At 40.6% G+C, this 18,852-nt stretch overlaps 2 protein-coding genes across 2 annotated transcripts; both read right to left on the bottom strand.

The window, feature by feature from the left end:
* Positions 1-1,419: 1,419 nt before the first annotated feature.
* On the bottom strand, positions 1,420-4,324 carry LOC115398093 (UDP-glucuronosyltransferase 3A1-like). Its single transcript, XM_030104735.1, has 9 exons — positions 4,291-4,324; positions 4,093-4,213; positions 3,826-3,989; positions 3,461-3,625; positions 2,844-3,052; positions 2,510-2,655; positions 2,320-2,405; positions 1,797-2,016; positions 1,420-1,687 (listed from the first exon to the last, which is right to left on the bottom strand). The coding sequence occupies exons 1-9, from the start codon at positions 4,322-4,324 to the stop codon at positions 1,420-1,422; spliced, it is 1,413 nt and encodes a 470-aa protein (XP_029960595.1).
* Positions 4,325-5,989: 1,665 nt separating this feature from the next.
* spef2 (sperm flagellar 2) lies at positions 5,990-18,682 on the bottom strand. Its single transcript, XM_030104229.1, has 36 exons — positions 18,548-18,682; positions 18,200-18,302; positions 17,489-17,741; positions 17,112-17,276; positions 16,787-16,891; positions 16,615-16,691; positions 16,282-16,501; positions 15,806-15,994; positions 15,185-15,372; positions 14,461-14,626; positions 14,055-14,277; positions 13,583-13,623; positions 13,348-13,439; positions 12,882-13,132; positions 12,723-12,807; positions 12,464-12,618; positions 12,143-12,298; positions 11,771-11,898; positions 11,343-11,470; positions 10,975-11,113; positions 10,751-10,888; positions 10,461-10,606; positions 10,143-10,203; positions 9,734-9,790; positions 9,496-9,634; positions 9,259-9,384; positions 8,855-8,993; positions 8,613-8,685; positions 8,358-8,514; positions 8,154-8,266; positions 7,814-7,996; positions 7,527-7,619; positions 7,240-7,410; positions 6,886-7,080; positions 6,336-6,458; positions 5,990-6,067 (listed from the first exon to the last, which is right to left on the bottom strand). The coding sequence occupies exons 1-36, from the start codon at positions 18,651-18,653 to the stop codon at positions 6,008-6,010; spliced, it is 4,944 nt and encodes a 1,647-aa protein (XP_029960089.1). The 5' UTR covers positions 18,654-18,682; the 3' UTR covers positions 5,990-6,007.
* Between the last annotated feature and the right edge of the window lie 170 nt (positions 18,683-18,852).

Raw genomic sequence — 18,852 nt, 5'->3', positions numbered from 1 at the left:
CTGTCTTCTGCCTCCCACAAAGCCATACCACTGTGATTATGTCAACTCATTGAATTCCTTGTGTAGCAACAAATCAGCAGTAAAACGTTTGCAAAGTGTCCTGACTGTTGATAAAGTGTGTTCAAATTCAGTATTAAAAGAAGTAAAGGAGTCACAAAGTATCACATTTTGAGGCATTTAATTGTTCTGCTTCTTTTACTCATAATGCATTTTTCCCCTACTGTATGCATTTTCTCTGTAGTGTTTTCTTGTACATCTGCCTCGCCAAGATTTTATTGTATTTTTTTGTCCAGTCACGATTTGGTTTCTTTGCATCAGCTTTTATTTCGGGGAGGGGAGATGAGGGGGATTGCGTGCGAGACAGAGGAAGACTCACTGGCACCCGCAACTGCCAGACAAACAGACAAATGAAATGCAGGAAAGTAATGAAGGATTGGACAGCTGAATAGACAGGGAACAAGTCGTCCTAATTGGTCATTATTTTCCTGCTAATCTATATTTCCCTCCCGGCTAACCCCCAACACAGATGTGAGTAGTGTTGGGAGGACAGAGCAGGGAAGGAGGGGGTCCTCTGAGGCCTGCTCTGTTCTCCACACTGGCTTGAGCACTGACCGTGAAGACTGCAGTGTGCTTTTGTGTCTTGTTTAGGAAGGGGAAGGAGGCTCAGTGGAAACCTGCAGAGGAGGGTGCAGGGGTCAGAGTTGAGACTTGCAGGTGGTGCTGGTGGTTAAGAGCCAGTAGACCATAACACGGCCTCAAACACACGCATGAACAGAGACACACGTTTTGCAGGTAGGCTAGTTTCCTTCAGAAACATACTGCCTGCACTAAAGAGCCTATTTTTCCTTTGATATCAACATTTTTCATCGTTTGCAAACAAGCAATAAAACACGAATTGTTTGATTAGAAGGAATTTCTGCGAGCACACTGCACTGCACTGCAGCCCTGCATGCAGCAGTCAGGTTGAAGCTGCACAGAGGTGTTGGACAACATGGCGCTGTACTACAAATGACGTGTTTGGTAGACATGATGGCACTGAAAGGGGAGAGGGCAAGACACTTGGCATTAGGCTGTTACTCGAAACTGTAATTGGAAGTACAGAAGCATACATCAATTAGTAGACTGAATGTATTAGTATACAATAGCATTAAAACAATAGAGAGCCTTTAGTTGCAGGTTCACACGGTAAAGCCTTTTCTTTACATTGACTGAATTTATTGTTTCTTTGTGCAATACTCAATGAAGGAAATTGCGTTGAATAGTTCATTTTGTTTATTTGAAGATGAGCCACATACAAAATATTCCTGGCTTATTTATTGAATTTGAACAGCTTTTGAGTGACAGAGGATTGGCACCTGAAGTGGTACAGATCTAAAATTAAAAAAAAAAAAACAGCAAGAAACTATAGTATCTCTACAGTTACTGGATCTTTTTTTCTTTATCGGCACTATTTCTTTTGCCACACATGTTCCAACCAAGAAGAGCCAGTGCAAGAAGACCTAGGCCCAGAAGAAACATCAAGTCCAACAGGTACCTCTGGTACCAAGGCTGTGCTAAAGACACTGGCCTCAGATGACTCCCACCTTCACTGTGCAGAATGTGCTCAACCCACTGGACCAGTCGGATGTCGGGAGGGACAGGGTGCGATTTGTGAATCTTGCTGAGGGCAACAGTTGATGACTTGAACCTTTAAAAAGAAGAACATTAATGTTATTTTTATAAAGAACAAGGATCTGTCCATACATGTCCATACTCTGATGGCGCCATGTGGGTTCGCCTATTTTCCATCCGCATACCCGGTGTCCTGTATGAGCGTCTGAATGGTGGTGTTCAGCAGCTCCCGGGTAATGTGTGTGGGGTTGATGGAGAGGCCAAGTCCCTTTGTTTCAGCCCTCACCACATTATCAAATTGGTCTCCAAACAGAGGGATTCCCAGCACAGGAACAGCATGGTACACTGCCTGCAGCAGGCTGTTTTGTCCACCATGGGTGATGAAAACACGAGCTTTTTTGTGTCCTGCATGGGGTAAACAGAAAAAGAGGGGAAACATCATTACTGAGAAACAGCGGGTCTGGTACAAATTAATGAAAGAAACAGTTGAGAGCACTTTGTCTAACAATCATAGATTTAACCTTTTATTCTTTTAACAAAGGATGATGGCTAAGCTGATATTCATAAGGACATTGTCATATTTTTTCCTAACTATGAAAATCTAACGGTTTAATCTAATGGGTTTTTTTGGGTATTTTTTTGTCTCAGATATGTCATAGTCTCCACAGTACAATTTAACTGTTCCTTGTAAAAAGTAGCAGTTCCTACCTAGCAGGTCATTTATGGGAAGCCAGTCCACAAGTCTGACATTGATTGGTCTGTCAACATGAGACGGCCATCGATGGGAGTCATACCTGAAAAGGTAACAAACAGGTTCAGAGAAAGCTGCAAACTTTATGATGTTGACAAATCCATATATAACACTCGAGGAAAGAATTTGTTTGCCTCGTAATTTTACCTCCAGAGCACCCCCTGAGGGATCATGGAGAAACCAGCCACCAGTTCCACAAGCAGAGGAGCCACAGAGACCGAAGAGATCATTGACCCCAGAGTCACAATAATGAAACCGGCCTCTCCAAAACTGGAGATCCAAAGCTCCATATCCTAAAGAATTGCAAGAGTTGAACAGTACAGAAAAAAGAAACAGGAACATTTATAAGCATCAGTAAAGAAAAGTGAAAGGATGATGTGCACAAGTAGAAGCCAGTAGGAAAGAGTGAATTTATATATAAAAAGAGTTTGGAAGTCAGAGTTTCAGTTATTTTTGAGATTTGACAATCAAAAGAAGAGACCTGCTCCAGTGGCTTTGCGGGTTTATTCAGCAGACCTCCCACCAGCACAGTGTAGGGCATGAGAGGCTGGGGGAACTCCAGAGAAAAGTCAGTGTTGAAGGCCCAGAGTTCAGCTCCTTGATGTAACTCGTTCAGACCACCAGGGGGTGGACCGGACTCAAGATGGCGTTCGGCTACTTCTTTAAATTTCAACCACACAATTTCCTGGCCTTCATTCAAAAGACAAAAAAAGAAAAAAAAGAAAAGTTAAAAAACTGAAGTAAATAAAACTGGCAAAACCGTAAGCCTACTGCATTGTATTTATGTTAATGGCTTAAAGTTTGCTCAAAGTAAAATGATAAAGCAGGTTTGATTGTTGATACCAGAAGTTATATTATGATGAAGAACTGATATTTTAACAAGCCAAGTGTAAAGGAAGAGATGAATGGATTGGACTATATTTGCATGGTGTGATTATTGCTGCAGCAGTTATTTAGCTATGATAAAATAAAACATTTATAAATCCTCCACCATCTCCAAAAATGTCTTCAGTCACACGGCACGTTAAGAGAGGTAATGACAAAGTAGTTCATTTGTGTGCTGCAGCAATGTCATATTCAGCCTAACAACTTCCTCACCAACAGGAGCCAGGAGAGAAAAGAAGAGGTTTTTTGCACGTCCCCAGAGGTCCATGTGGTGGGACAGCTGGGAGCCAAAGACAGGGATGTAGGAGACAGGGCTGGGCAGTGCGATGGACAGAGGACCGTTCAGAGTGCCGGGGTAGAAGGCGATGTATGAGACACCTGCAGTAAATCAATAGAGACATGAATTAAACCTTTAGGCTCGTGATTTAAGCTTCACTGTTGACAGATGTCAAAATGAGTTTGAAAATATATTTAAAAACAATGTACGAGCATTATTTATGCATATTGCAATACTGTTTTGATGCTACAAATGGACTGAATTCTTTTTTTTTTAATGAATCCATAGTAGATATGTCAACCAAGTTTATGAGCCAGGATGAAGGAACAGGGATTGAAAGCATCCAGGATGATGATGTTGTAGTTTTCCCTCTGGAGGAAAGTTATCATCTCTTTGTCTCCCAACAGCTTGTCACACTGGAAGGACAGATGCTCCATGAAGTTCAAAAAGTCATTAAAGTTATTCCTGAAGCAGGAGGAAAAAAGAAAGGACAAGAAAGAAACAGTTTAAATATAATGTGGTGTTAGATATAGTTATTGTCTGAAACATAAACAGCTTTTCACAATACCTTCCCAGTAAAAACTGTGTTTGCTGCTCCCGGAACCAGTCATTATATTCTTTGATGTACTGCTCTCCTAAAGACCAAACGCTCCTCTTATAACTGTCTGTGCGACCCAGGTAGGAAAAACCTGAGAAGAAGGAAACGTGAAGATAAGTGATATGAATAGTTTCATGCATGAGTATGCTGGATCTTGATTCAATTTACCTGTGATAACAGGGTTTCCCAGTTGAAAGAGCATGCGGACTTCATGACCATGCTGGTGCAAGCTATGAGAAATTTCATCGAATAACAAGTAGTGGCTCCCTCCTGAGAGAGGGTGACATGACAGAGAATTAGAGATAAAAATGTAGTTTATCACTATCTGATTGCTGCACACTGTATCAATAAAATATCAATTGCCCAAAAAATTTCTTCAGAAACAACTGAAGTGCTTTGTGTAATTTTTTTTACGCATCAATCATGCGAGACTCTAACAATTACAGTGAATATTTTTGTCATGAGTGGAATAGTTTTTAAAAGTCCCCACTCACCAATCAGGCAGACAGTCAGGATCTTGGCAGAATGAGTCAGTGGAAGAGCCAGCAGAGAAAAAGTCCAAAAAACAATCCCCATGTTGCTGTAAGAGCTGTGAGTGCTGACCAGAAGTCAAAGTTTTGAAATTTAAACTGGAATCAAAACCTTCCTGCCACAACAGTCAGTCTTTGTTCACCAGAGCATTAATGTAACTACACAGCAACATTACTTTATCGAAAGTGACATTCTCTGATTATCCTTTTGCCAAATTAATAACTGAAAATCCTCCTTTTAATCTCATATCCATTTGAGCCAGGAGCGTGAAGCGAAGTCCCAAATCCTCAGTGTGTATCTTAAAATGGTACAATTTGTTTTGCAACAAAATAAAAAGCTTTATTCCAAATTATTTAAGTTTTTGACGTAAATCTATCTGTATAGCTATGTGTCATGTGTGAGCAGCTCCGATTTCTCTAAAAGTCAGACTCTGGTATGACCAAGAGCCCTGGATCTGCAGTGATAATGAAAGGGAGGGAGAGAAAGGGAGAAAGGGTGGCGGTTCAGGGGGGTGAGGGGTTCCCCAAGCCCCCATTGTGTTAAATTAAGACAAATGGAAACGTCCGTATGAGCTTCATCCACTCAAGTCTTCTGACAGAATACAACCGCCTCCACCTGCAGCTGCAGGATTGTATTTAAAAATAAGAACAGACATGTTTGACACATAAACAGTATATCATTTTTCTTAACGATGGACTAATACCTTAGTTTTTTGTCTTTGATGTAACAAAAACACTAATAACACAAAATGACATTTATTTTGGTTCACGTATGCCTTTGTGTTTTTCGCACAGTGTGAACGTAGTCTTGGCTGGTTGACAGTTGCAGCAGTGGCAACGGTATAGAAAAGCTGCCATAACACACATCCGCGCAGGATGAACTCTGATAGATCAGACTGAGGGCGCCCCGGTGGGCAGTGACTGGCAAGTCATGCCTGACATGTAGGTTATCCTGGACAATGCACTCATTGTAGCTGCAACTGATGCTTTTCTGTGTCAGAGAGGTCATTAGAAAAACAAGCGAGTCAGAAAAACTGCTGGAGTGTGTCGGGGGGGAAAAAAAAAGGCGAGTCAGAAGGGTCAATCCTGCCACCACTGTTGTTACTTCAAATATGCTGACATTCCAGCCTCCGTCAGTTTTGTCATTACTACAAATTGAATCAAGCGATAATTGCAAACATGTTTATTGAACACTGAAACATGCAAGACCGTTTCAAAGCTGAAAGCAACGAGAATGCAAAAAAAAAAAAAAAAAAAAAAAAAAAAGGCCTAAAGCATCACAGTTTGCATTCTGAGTAAGAGTTCATCGTACGGTAGGCAGCTGTGTGTAAATGTAGCGTCACTCTGCCACAGCCTTAAACTGTCAAAGTGTTGTCTTCTTCATCTTGATGTGCCAGTAAAATTCTATGAATATTCTGGGAAATAAAACACAGGACAGAAGAAGACAATTTGAGGAATAACAACATTTAAAAGATTAAAAAAATAATAAAAGATAAGCATGAAAAATTTAGAGGAGATAGAGAATTAAATGAATGGTAGTTTAAAAAATTGGAAAAACAATGAGAATGCATCTGGTTTGGGGCAGTCTGGATGTGTGACTGTTCACAACAGCAGAAAACTGAATTCTTTTATTCTTATGAATAATCCATATCAGAATGAAATGAATAATAATATAGGACTTACTACAAGCTGGTACTGTGTTGATTCCTCCATGAGCGCCTGGATGAATGGGTGCTGTGAAAGAATGGAGAAGGGAACGCCGCCCTCGGAGTCATATCCCAGCTCTCTGAATATCTGTGTGAGGTTCTGAGGGTCAGCAAAAATAAACCGCTGTTAAACTCACAGGACAAACAGATTAGTTTGACTCATAAGCATTATGCTTTTGACACCCTTCAGCCTTTCATATGCATTAAGATGGTCACCCCACCCCGAAGGGCATCATATTTATCATCACAGTGAAGAAAAACATGAAATAAGTCATTCATTGAACTTTTAAAAGATATATGAGTTTTCCTCAACATTCAACAAAAAGCCTTGCAGTCAGACAAACATCTGTGATCATTATGTTTAAGAATGAAACTCACTATTTTGAATTTTGAAGAATAAATAAAGCTTCTTGTGCCATTTCAGATTTAGTACATTCAGTGAGAACAAATAAGGTATATTTCATTTATACAGTTCTCTTCCTTTGGTCAATCATTCTGCTATATATTTCATTCCAGCTATGTCGTACCTCAGTGTATTCCTCTTGACTTGGGCAATCAGTAAGGCTGCTTTCCTTCATCTTGGGAAAGCTGTGGCAGATCACTGCAGTAAGAGCAGGGATCGACACTTCCTGTTCGCCCAAGGGTCCTGTCGATGCATATAGGGCGTCTTTTTTACGGAGGTCTCCGTCAAGCTCAGCGGTCTCTTCAATGCTGGGCATAGACTGCAAACAACACAAAAAGATCATTGTTTGCATCACTAAAAAACAAATTGTTGGTTTCCATTCCAAGTCTGAACCATCTGAAAGGATGGAAACCGAGAGGTTAATTAATTCTGACACAAGGTGAAATGTGTTTGCAGTAGATTAAATTCATTTATTCACCTTCACAAGATGGCTCAGAGAAGAGTGTTTAATCTGTTGTCCCAGAACAACACTGAGCGCTCTGATGAAACCCTGTCTGGGGTTCGAGTCAGCTGCAAAGTACTGCAGCATGGAGACGTAATCCAGCTGAGGAGGAGCGCTGGTGTGGTCCGCAAACAGTCGGAAAATGAACTAAAAGAGTGGGAAAAAAAGACAACTGTAATACAGACAACTGTTACTGTAATTTGTGAACAACAAAATTTCAAATTTTAATCACTTAAATCAACTTTCCCATACGTATAAGGTACCTTGGGTAGATCAGCCAGACGGTCATGAGGTACAATCTCAGAGGGCTCCTCAGAAACTGTCTGGATGTTCTCAGTGGAAAACCACAACTCTGTCTGCCGTCAAACAAAGCAATCAGAACAAATCACGACTGTGACGTGGATGATGAATGTGTCACCACATTAGCTTGACTTTTCACCTGATCATGCAAACACATTCTCAGAACACATGGCCAATGAGGACACTGGACAGCGTCATCCTGAAGAGAAGAACCGATACGGTTCAAATATTTCACCAGAGAGTAACAAACCTGTGAGTACTGCACCTCATTTATGTAACCAGTGTGTTCAGTGTCAGCTTCCTTGAAATGTTTTAGCGCATCCAGTAGCTGTGTTACACTGGGAAAAGGCCAAGGAAGAGCAGCGCTGAGCAGAAAACGACGCCAGTCTACCAGGTTACGGTCATTGGTCAGCGAGGAAACAATCTCCATCAACTGGGAACAAGAGAAAAAATGTTTACAGAGTGTCTTTTATTTGAGCATTTCAATAAATATTTATTTGTGCTTTTTAATCTGTCAATTCTGAGATGAAAACAAAAGCCACGATTGAACAACACTGTAACTGGAAACTGGCTTGCTTTGTACTGTGTACCTGCATTTCATTCACGTCTATCCAAATCTCTGGCAAGGTGTTTTTGCTCAGGTCAGCAGAGACAAGATCTTCAAGAAAACTGAAGAATTCAGAACTGCACATGAAGCCTGATTGTCAAAAAGGACAGGAAAAGAAATTATAGATGGATCAGTGGTTACAGAGGATTGATTGAGCAAGCCAAATCAATGTGTCTACTTTATGTACCTGATGGAGCAACGGTGCACAGCTGCTGGAAAAGTGAGTGTAGGTGAGCAGTGGCTGAAGGGGAAAGTGTGGGTTTTTCCAGAGAAGGTGGATTTGTGGCAAGGGGTGACCTCTGCACCACGTGGCAGTCTCCATTCAGATAGAAGTCAGAACAGTCCTGGAGAAGGAGAAGAAGTAAGATGTCAAATGTTATAGAATAATTTACCTGGATGTTGGAATTCTACTGTGACAAAACTATCCAAGGTCATTACATACCCATACAAGCTCATTCTGCAGCGCCATGCCAGCCTCAATGTGGTGGCCAATGACCTCTGCTAGCTGGTCAATACTTGACAGAAGAAAAAAGAAGTAAATAAGTTATGTGGTGAATAAACCTTGTGAACCGTTAACTAGTTCATCCAAAGACACAGACATACATGTACACACACATATACAATTTCATGTCACGAAGAATGCCACCAAAACAAACATTAACCAACACAAACAAAATATCCCACCTCTTCATTTCTGCGAGGTAGCGTGCCTGCAACCACTCGTCCATGGCGCTAAAACACTCTTGAGCTCTGCATTGCAGGGACTCCACCATCACCAGACCATGACTTTTCACCAGCGCTATCCGAGCCTTTGCTGCATTCTCTAGGGAAAACAAAGACGCGTGCACACAAATGCACAATAACAGAAAAACACAACTATTAAAGCCATGCTGGGCATGGATTTCAAATAAATACACAGATATGAAAAGAAGCGCAGCTGTATTTAAACAATACAACTGTATAAGTGACTGTAAATAATATGACTGAATATATTTAGTTATATTCAGTATATTTAGTATATTTTAATATAATTATACTTTCATTATATAAAGATCAAAACCTTCATTGTGGGGGAATTTTTGCAGTACCTTCGTGATTCAGCGCAGCTGCATACTCTTCGAGTATTTTGTTCTTAATTTCCTGACCATTAGCCTTCTCCAAGGTTTTGTCCTCAACCGGTGTAGGGCTGGATGCTGGAGATGGAGAAGAAGGACCTGGAGGATCAAAATTGAGAAGATAGATGCTGATGAAGATGACTTCCTTAAACATACAGTGCAATAAAGAATCCGGTTTCCTTCTCATCTTTATGCATCACAAAGACATGCCTTTCTGTTTTTGGGATGACTGCTTTTGTTTCTTCGTTTTGCTTTTGCTTGCAGACTCCTTCTTCTTGTCTTTCTCTTCCTTCTCTTGTGTGCTCTCCTTCTGCTCTTTTGTCTCCATCTGGTGGGCTTCTGCTGAAACCTACAGTGGTGTATCAGCCATGCAGGTCAGGAATGAACAGACACATATGCCCCATAACATGTTCATATAAACTGAAATACAGGATGCAGAGTGCGTTACCATTTTAGCGATGGCCTTGACTGCTTCCTCGTAGTCATTGACAAGTTCCTCATGTGGCTAAAGTAATAAATGGAAATGGTTTATATGGTCACTGTATCAGCATTTCACATAATATTCTACTGACAGATTATTTCTCACAAAAAAGGTATTCTTGTTAAGCTTGAAGTAAAATAACATATAAATTCTGTTTCATGTCTGCTGCTGTCAGTGCCTAAAGTTATTTTTTGTATGAACTCTTTTAATTTTAATTGCATATGATATTATTTTTGTACAAATAACTTTCTTGTACATGGAACTTTACTATTCTATATTTTTGCTAATTATTTAATTGTTCACACTGAGGCCCAATATTCTGTTCTTTTCAGTTCACATTATAAGAGGCGGTAATAAAAAATGACCTGAGTCTGACCTTAACTGGATTCGTCTTGGAACCCTTTGCACTGGATTTGGGACGTTTCACGAGAGGAGTGCTGCAAAAGATGAAATAGCTGTAAGTGACAATATATAAACATATAATATGAGAATTTACATTTCTTCTTACAATGTCATCCTGTTTTTGTCCTCTTCTTCATCCATCTGGTTAATCACACTTGTGCCGGGGTGGTAACTTCAAGTAAGGCAAAACTACTACTTTATTTTTGCACATATTATCCATAAATCAATAACAATTCCTCTATTTTGTTTTACTAATACAATCACTTTACTTATTCCTTTTAATGCATCTTGCCTCTCATCCTGATCCGTTGCTCCTCTGGAGTCGATTAGTGGTATGTAGACAAAATTGGAGGGCAGTTCAGGTGGCGTCTGACTGCACATGCCCAAATAGTAGACTCTGAGAAGACAGAGTGTCTCTTGAAAACGGTTCAACTCCACCTATACAAAATGAAATACCTGAGATTATTTTTTTCCTACCTATAACAAAAAGTTGTGTTGTGGAAAAAAAATGACAAAAGCGTACAGGCACACATTGAAAATTCTTGATCTTGATTTTTGCCACACAGGGACTGTATGTAATACCTGCATTAGCACACAGTGATGGTTGATCAGACAGGTCGACTGATCCTCCAACCAGTCGTCGCACAGCAGAGACGCTTTCTCCTGCTCGTTCTCTTCCTTGCGCTTGTCACTGATGTCCCACAAACGTTCTCGAAGTTCCTGAAAACATTTCAGAAGAGTAACTCCAACATGTCATACTTTTGTTTTAAGGCTGTTTCTGCACATTGTTTTGTGATTTAGCCTACGTCCAGTCTCAAATGTAGCTCTGCTTTGGTATCCTCATCTTGTCTCAAGTCATCTTGGAAACTGTTGAAGTCCTTCTGCCAGTGAGACACTATTTCCTGCTTCAAGTCTGGACGATCCAAATAATGCTTATACCCTCCCCTGAAAAACCAAAACAAGGATATACAGGATGAATTCACGCAACAGGATCAAATAGTTCTGTATTATTTGTAAAATATCTCTAGTATATTTGGTTGATATCCCATTGTACCCCCTACAACAATAAAGCAACTTAATCACAGGACAATCATATATGTTTCAATGTTCATAGGGAATATTAAGTAATAACACAACACAACAAAATCTTTTCAGAGTCCTGCTGGCAGAATACCTGAAGTTGAAGAGGTGGTTGTTGATCAGGGTTTGTTGTGAGCGTAGCTGCTCCATCACTCTCTTGACATTGTTCACATAAGACTCACACACAGCGTCCCAGTATGGACAGAGGAGCTTCGGAATCTCCTAGAGATGACAGAAAAAGGACGACAAATGAAAAACTGGTGTGTTGAGATGACAAAGGGCACAAAACAAATGAGAGCACAGTGTGATATAGATTTTTCTCACATGCAAATTTTCTGAAACTACAAATTGTTTGATGAGAGAAGGTCACGTACTAGCTGAACACGATCACTGAATTTGGATGTAATCTTAGACGATCTCACCAATGCAAATATTTTAAGGGCGGGGAAAGGTGAAGACCAACCCCCACCCAGAGTGTGATATATGTAGGTAAAATGATTATGAACAGAAATGAGATCCTACTGGAGGAAGGGGGTCGTCCATGTAGACCTGGCTGGATGTGGCAGAACTGGAAGAGTTTTTGTTAAATGTTTGAGAATCCTCTTTGGACTCTGAGGTAATCGATGCGCTGCCTGATTGTTCTAGTTGTTCTAGTTGGAGAAAAATACAGAGAAAATTACCAATGAAACAAACTCACTTTAATTTTAACATAACTTCTTTGGATTTTACTTTTTCAAGTCAAAGTAAACTCTTTTGTTGAATCACAAACAGAACATCATGCTACTGAGTTGCAGATAATTTATGAGCCCTCTTTTTGGATAAAGAAATCTTTTGAGATCAGAAGTGACTAGAAAATAAAACTCTGTCTAACTGACAACTTAATGAAGTAGTTACCTTTCGGGGAGTGTGGGTTGGTTGTGGAAAGCGACGTCACGCTTTGGACATTTTTCTCCTTGAGGCTTTGGCCAACAGGAGCTGATGCAGTCAAAGACGACCCAGGAGTTTCTACATTCTCTGGCACTGCATCCTCAGCAGGAGGAGTCGGAGGAGCTGAGGAGAGAAAAAAATCAAATATTTTTAGTAGATTGTGAGAGTAGAAAAGGCATATCGATATGAACTTCAAGAAAGGTAATTTCTCCACATCTGGTTAAATAACAAGTTTATTTTTAAGCAGACTCTCTTTAATGCAAACATAATTTTAGGCCTGGATATTACCTTTATTTTTTTTCTGCATCACTTGCTGCAGGACAGAGTGAATCCTACTGCAGAGCTCCTCGTCTTTTACATCAGCGTCGACGCGTACCAATATGTCCTGCTTTTTTCCAAACCATTCCTCTAATTCTGGCCAAGTATCCCGAAAATCTATGGTCCTTGAGAATGAAAAGCACGTAAGACACTGAAAACATGGGCCTGCTGTGAAGACAATGGATTCATTTTAGATTGCCTTCTCACTTGATTATACTTTTTTTTTTACCTTTGTGTAATCTGTGCCATATATATGAGCTGATCCGTGGTCGGGGAGGCTGTAGCAGCAGCAGCAGCAGCAGCAGGATCTGTATCTGCCCCAATGTGGACAAACCTCTGTTAACCTCAGCTAATCACTGCAGACAGCAATAAGTCTGACATGGCATACCCATCTGACTGACGGCTTGTGTGATCACTTGAGCATCAGGGATGTCCAGCAGCAGAGCCACGTCTAATACGGGTGCAGTGGGTGGTGGAGGCTTCGGTGGATTAGGATCAGCAGCAAGGTTTGTCCTGTTGTCAACAACTCCACTCCCCAGATCTACAGACCCACCCAGGGCTTTCTCTAGTAGGTGAGCCTGAGTGACGTCCAACGGATAACCAATCAGAATCCAACCTGACTGAGCCGGAACCCGAGTACTTGAGGACACAGCAAACAATCAGTGGACAGTTTTGGTCAGGTACGTTTATAACCACATCAGACATGATTTTAAGTGTTATCTTGAAATTACTACAAATCTTAACTTATCGGTATCAAAACAATTCTAAATAATGAATTTTTGAATTATAAACCAGCGACAACTACATATTGTATTGCATACATACTGCAACTTATAGCAAGATAGCATGTTTACCAGATGGCCTGGACTATAATGTCCACTAAAAGCTCATTAGAGATTGTGCTTCCATTCCTGAGGGTTTCTGCTGCTGCTGCTCCCAGCATAGCCTGAGTGGACTGCGGGATCAAAAAGTTTCAATTTCACTCAACAGTTGAGGGAACAGTGTCATTTCTCAAAATTTGCTTATTTATCATTAAGAAAACCAGATTTTGTTGTTCAGTGTTCTCACTCAGAAGCAAGTCCCACCTACTTTTTCATCACTATGTTCAGTTCTCCCTTCAGTATCAGGACCTAGAATAAAATGGAAGTGATAGATTTGTTCAAACAGGAACAAAGCACACTTTTTACTCACATACAGCACAGAAAGCAATGACTCACCACGTGTTTGAGATGGGCCGCATGTGAGCAGCTGCTGGTTGTCTTTATCTCTCTGCATCTTTGTTTCCTGCACCTTGCGTCCAAAAATGGTGACAATCATAAAGTGTAATTTATTTTCGATAGAGCAAAACAGTTAAGATAATATTTCCTTGTATCTGACTAACCTCTTCATTCTTGTAAGCAATCAGTGCCTCCTCAACCAACAAATCAGTCAATAAGACATGGATGCCTAGTGCTGAAGCAGAAAACAGCACACAAATGCATTTTGAACTTTAGTTTGAATAATGATGAAGGTAGACAGCGTGGCGCTGTTTAGGTGTGTGTTTTGTTGTGTGTTCACATGCCTTCAGCAGTCTTGGACAGACAGGCAGTCTGTGCTGCACACAGTCTGCCCAGGGCACAGGCCTTGATGGTGAAGGGGGGAAATAAAGGTGGGGACGTTTCGATGGTGGGTGGATGCAGAATGCTCCTCAGCCGGTGGACAACATGACCAAGGATGTTGTTGTTGGTCAGAGGCAAATTCATCTCCTCTGCTTCCTCTCGCCATGCCCATTCACCTACCATATCCTGGCACACATATCACATGGCTGAGATGAAAGGCATTTCTGGGTTTCCCAAAGCTAACAGCTTTTATTAAGAGACAATGCATACTTTATCAGGATCAAAAAGATACACAGTTGTAATGTAACTCTTTTTAATGAAGCTATTCCATTAAAAAAAAAGAAAAACATGATCTTGTTTTAAACTCACAGTATATTCATCATAGTCCATGTTGTTGAGTATCTCCTGCTTGTTAAGCTCTACAGGGTCTAGTGGAGCAGAGGTGTCGCACTGGTGGTCTGTTTCTGGCTCATAGAGAGGCAGACCACTGAACAACAACTCCTTCCACTCTCTCATCTGCTTCTCTGGAATCAGACTTGACACATAGGCACAAAATTTCATCACATCATCTTTGAATTATAACTGAACCATTCATCTGAATTTTTTTTTTATTGTAATTCATTTTTTTTTCTTGTTCAGCTCGACTCTGTCCATGAGTGTGAACATTATTATAGAGGACATGCGAGTGTAATATAGTAGTATTGCAAATGTACAGATGGATTTGACTGTGAGAAGAAGCAGACATGATATTGACGTCTCCTGATTTTATTTCACCACTTGTCACTTGTAAAAGTATATTCCCATTACTGGTATTTTTCCACAGGTTATTCAGTCACCACAATGAGCCTCTACACCACGATTCTTAAGTTTGGTATGCAAAGATTACAAAAAAAACATTTGAGTCTAAATGTAAATTTCACCTGAAGAAAACCTTCCTAACATAATTAGATGCAATATACCACAGACAGCTTCACTACTATTGTTCAGAAAATAAAGCCATGACAGGAATATTTCAAAAAATGTATTTACAAAAGTTTTCTGATAATACCATTGACATGTTTTTACTGCATCTTGATGCAATTATGAAACGTACTTCCCAGTGAGCAGCCGATACTCCCCCATCTTGGTTGCCAAGTCCACTATCTGTTCCAAAATGTCCTTGCAGATATTGAAGTGCTTTTTGTATCTGCCTTGTGCTCGCTCAGCGGCCATCCTTTGACAGAACTCCAGCTCCATTCTGATCTCTTCTGCACGCTCCAACTTAGCCTGCTGAGCCAAAGCCTATACCAAGCACCACATGACAGTTGCAATGAAAAGGAAAAGGCACAACGTAATGTTCCTGCTCATCACCGCTGTTGCTGGAAACATTACGGTGAAACTTTAAAGGGTATTCAACACACATTACTAGGATCTTTTAAAAACGCCAAAAACAGAGCTGATAAGGAAAAGTAATGACTGGTACTTTCTGTAAAGGTGATGAAATCAACAGACAACCAAGACATGAACTTCCTGATAAATCTGAAAGTGTGTACTGTGTGATCACACCACAATAAACAGTGTTTGCTTCTAAGTTACCATTCATCTGAATCTGTTCTCATACTCTCTTTACACACCAAATACTGTTTTCAAGCTCTCCAAAGTGTAGATCTAGTTCTTAGGTTTGACCACTCATAAAACATGTATTCCTCTTTGTCTTTAGTCATCCAGTTCTCACCGCCTCCCTGTCCAGAGCCTCCTGGAAGTCCTTCTCTCTGCGCTGCTGGTACTGCTGCTCCCTGAACAGGCGGTTCTTAACAATCACTTCCTTCTGCATACGTATCTGAAGAAGCTGAGCCGCCAGGCGCTGCTCTTGCCGAGTCTGACGCGTCAGACGCTTCACCAGCTGCTCGTCTCGCCTAGCCTCCTGCAGGGTGGTGAAAATGTGGCTGGTCAGAAAACTAAATGCTTATGAAATTCAGAAATGTAAAAAAAAAAAAAACAAAACAAAACAAAAAAACACAACTTTATGTAGTGAGGAGAATGTGTCAGGTTTTTCTAATTCATTCTCAAAATTGAGTTTATTAAAAGATTAACAGGGGAAAGCGTTTTATTGATAAATAAACAGTTAAAGAAGGGCAATGGATGTTTGATTTCATCAGATAATGGAAGTTAATATTTCACACGGTTGTATTTTTAAAGGAAAAGTTACACCTCCTGAGCTTCATGGGCTTTGAGTTGCTCCACCAGGAATCTGTCACATCTTTTTTGTCTTTGTTCACAGGCCACAGCATTTTCCTCGAGCCTCTGTCGGATCTCCTGCAGATACTTGCTGTTGGACTGCAGGATCAGCTTAGTTTCACCTCCAGGGACTTCACAGCCCTGGCTGCTGCCACCAAAGGGATCATTTGGAGGAAAGGGATGACCACTAGAACTGAAGAGGTGCAAATTACAGATGACGTTATGGCAAAAAGCCAAGTTTCCAACAACAAACCAGTAATACAAACTGAGGTAGAATAGTAATTCCATCAATGCCTTTTTTTTTACCTTAGAGAAGAAGAAAAACTAGAAATAACAAGTTTCCTTCTGTTTGTCTCAAACTGAGCTATTTCATCTTGAACAACCTGCAGGAATAAAATACGTTTAAAAAAACTGTTAAATAATACTAAAACTGTCAGCAAGTTAAAATTTTAATGTAATATTTTTCTCTGAATCAAACCTTTGCTTGCTGTTCTTTGCGCCGGAGCTGCTGCTGCTGCTGTCGTTTCTTCAGACTGAGATGTGAAGCGTAGGGAGGAGGCCTTGGCAACTGCATATATGTGGCCTGGGTACAAGCCAGATCGTTGTGCCTCTGATGATGCACCTGCTGCTGAAACACACATCCTGCATTTAACACTGTTAAAGAGATGACCTTCCATTCACCCCACAATGATGTACTGAATGATGAAATTTCAAGGTGTTTTACAGAAGATTCAGCACCACAGCAGTCCACATAACTTGGGAAAGAAGTGCATTCTTAGAATATTTAACTTGCTTTCCAGTACCTTGTCAGTGTTTTTCATTCCTTTCTCATCCTGGACCTTTTTTCTCTTTTGCTGAATCGGGTGGTTTACGGGCCTGTCATTCAACTGCTGGTATTTTTCTTCATAGTGCTGCGAAATCTTCTGAAGCTTAGTTTCTGCATCACGTCTCACAACTTGATGTAGTCTCTGTGCAAAAAGAAAGACGCGTGAATTTTTTTTTTTTTTTTTTTTTGGGGGGGGGGGGGGGGGGGGGCAGTATTGGCCTTAGAGCAATTTTTGATGTGAAGCTATAACAATAACATGTGGAATGGCTTAAAGACAGTCACAGTTGCCACATATCACCAAAAAGATGTTCATTCTTCACATGCGATATATATAATCATCATAATTTCCCTTACATCTGAGTAGATCTCATGCTCCTTTTTGTGCAGCTTTGCAATGGCAGCAGGCTGCATTATTTCCATCATGGTTCCACTGAGTTCTGCTTTCTTCTTCTTTTCAAGCGAGTCATAGAGTTGGTAAAGGAGGTGTGTAGCGGCACCCTGCTTCTCCTGCATCAAGTCTTGGGCTGTATTTATGTTGAAGGAGATCCCCAGAAGCTTGAGCGTTGGCTCAAGGCGGGTGAAATTATTTACTTTGGAGATGGAGGTGCTATGATAAAAGACAAGTTATTAAAAAAAAGTCTGGGAGGATACAATGTTCAGAAGACGATACACTGAAAAGAAATAATAAATTATGCAGTCAACATAAGGTATCAGAAGGAGAGCTCAGCTATGAGAGCTTAGCTCAAAGGGATGGCTTTGGAAATAAAAAAAAAAAAGTTGGAGAGATTTATCTCTGTTCCAGTTTGCTGCTGAGTCATGAAATCCTTTGGCTTACCTTTAGTGTTTTTGGTTACACGTGTGAACACGAAAGAGAATAAATGTCATTCCAATTCACTTCATTCAGAGGAAACTAATTCGAGATTAAAAACACGTGATCGTGGCCATCACCACTCCCATCCAGTTGATAAACACCATTACAAAAACATTGACTCTTTTATGAAAATATAGATAAATAATTCATATGTAAGCAAGAAAAGCAAAATAGAAAGATATGCGTCAACTCACTCCTTCTTCATGAACAGACTGAAGTCACTCTGCAGCTGGTATTTATGCAGAACTTCTCCAATCAGATAACCATTGGAGAAATCTCTAGCAAGAGTCTTTGGCTCTGTGAAGAGAAGTAAGCAACTTTTTTCTTTTTTTTTTTTTTTTACCCCAAACCCACATCACAGTGTCAATATTAAACATTTTGAAATATATTCACTGAGATACACACATAACGAGATTAGTATTTTTTTTATTTTTAAATTTGCTTCTTAGAAAGAAGTAAGAAGCCACAGAGTAGCTCAGTTAGCTAGCTCGACACACGGAGCAGAATCCGCCATAGTACGCAGTAATTTCAGAATCACTCACCAACGACTCTGGACAGCTGCAGCTCCTGGTTGAGCCACCGACACAATATCTCAGACATGATGCGTCTGTCGGTGTTGTTCGCTGAATTTGAGTCCAGACACGACATACAGCGGGCATTTACCCCGGAAAACAGACCGCGGATTATTTACCCCAGCGGTGACCCGTTGCCATGGTGACGCGTCGCCACAGTCACGCGGGACCCCTCGAGAGGGCATGTCGTGTGTGAGTGGGGGTATTTTTAGCTCCACTTGTTGTTATACTTCAATAGAAAATAAGATAAAAACCCTCATTAAGGCTTCGTGGTG

Source organism: Salarias fasciatus, chromosome 12, assembly GCF_902148845.1.
Source record: "Salarias fasciatus chromosome 12, fSalaFa1.1, whole genome shotgun sequence".
In the NCBI taxonomy this organism is placed as follows: domain Eukaryota; kingdom Metazoa; phylum Chordata; class Actinopteri; order Blenniiformes; family Blenniidae; genus Salarias; species Salarias fasciatus.
This window is presented reverse-complemented; position numbering and strand designations above follow the sequence as displayed.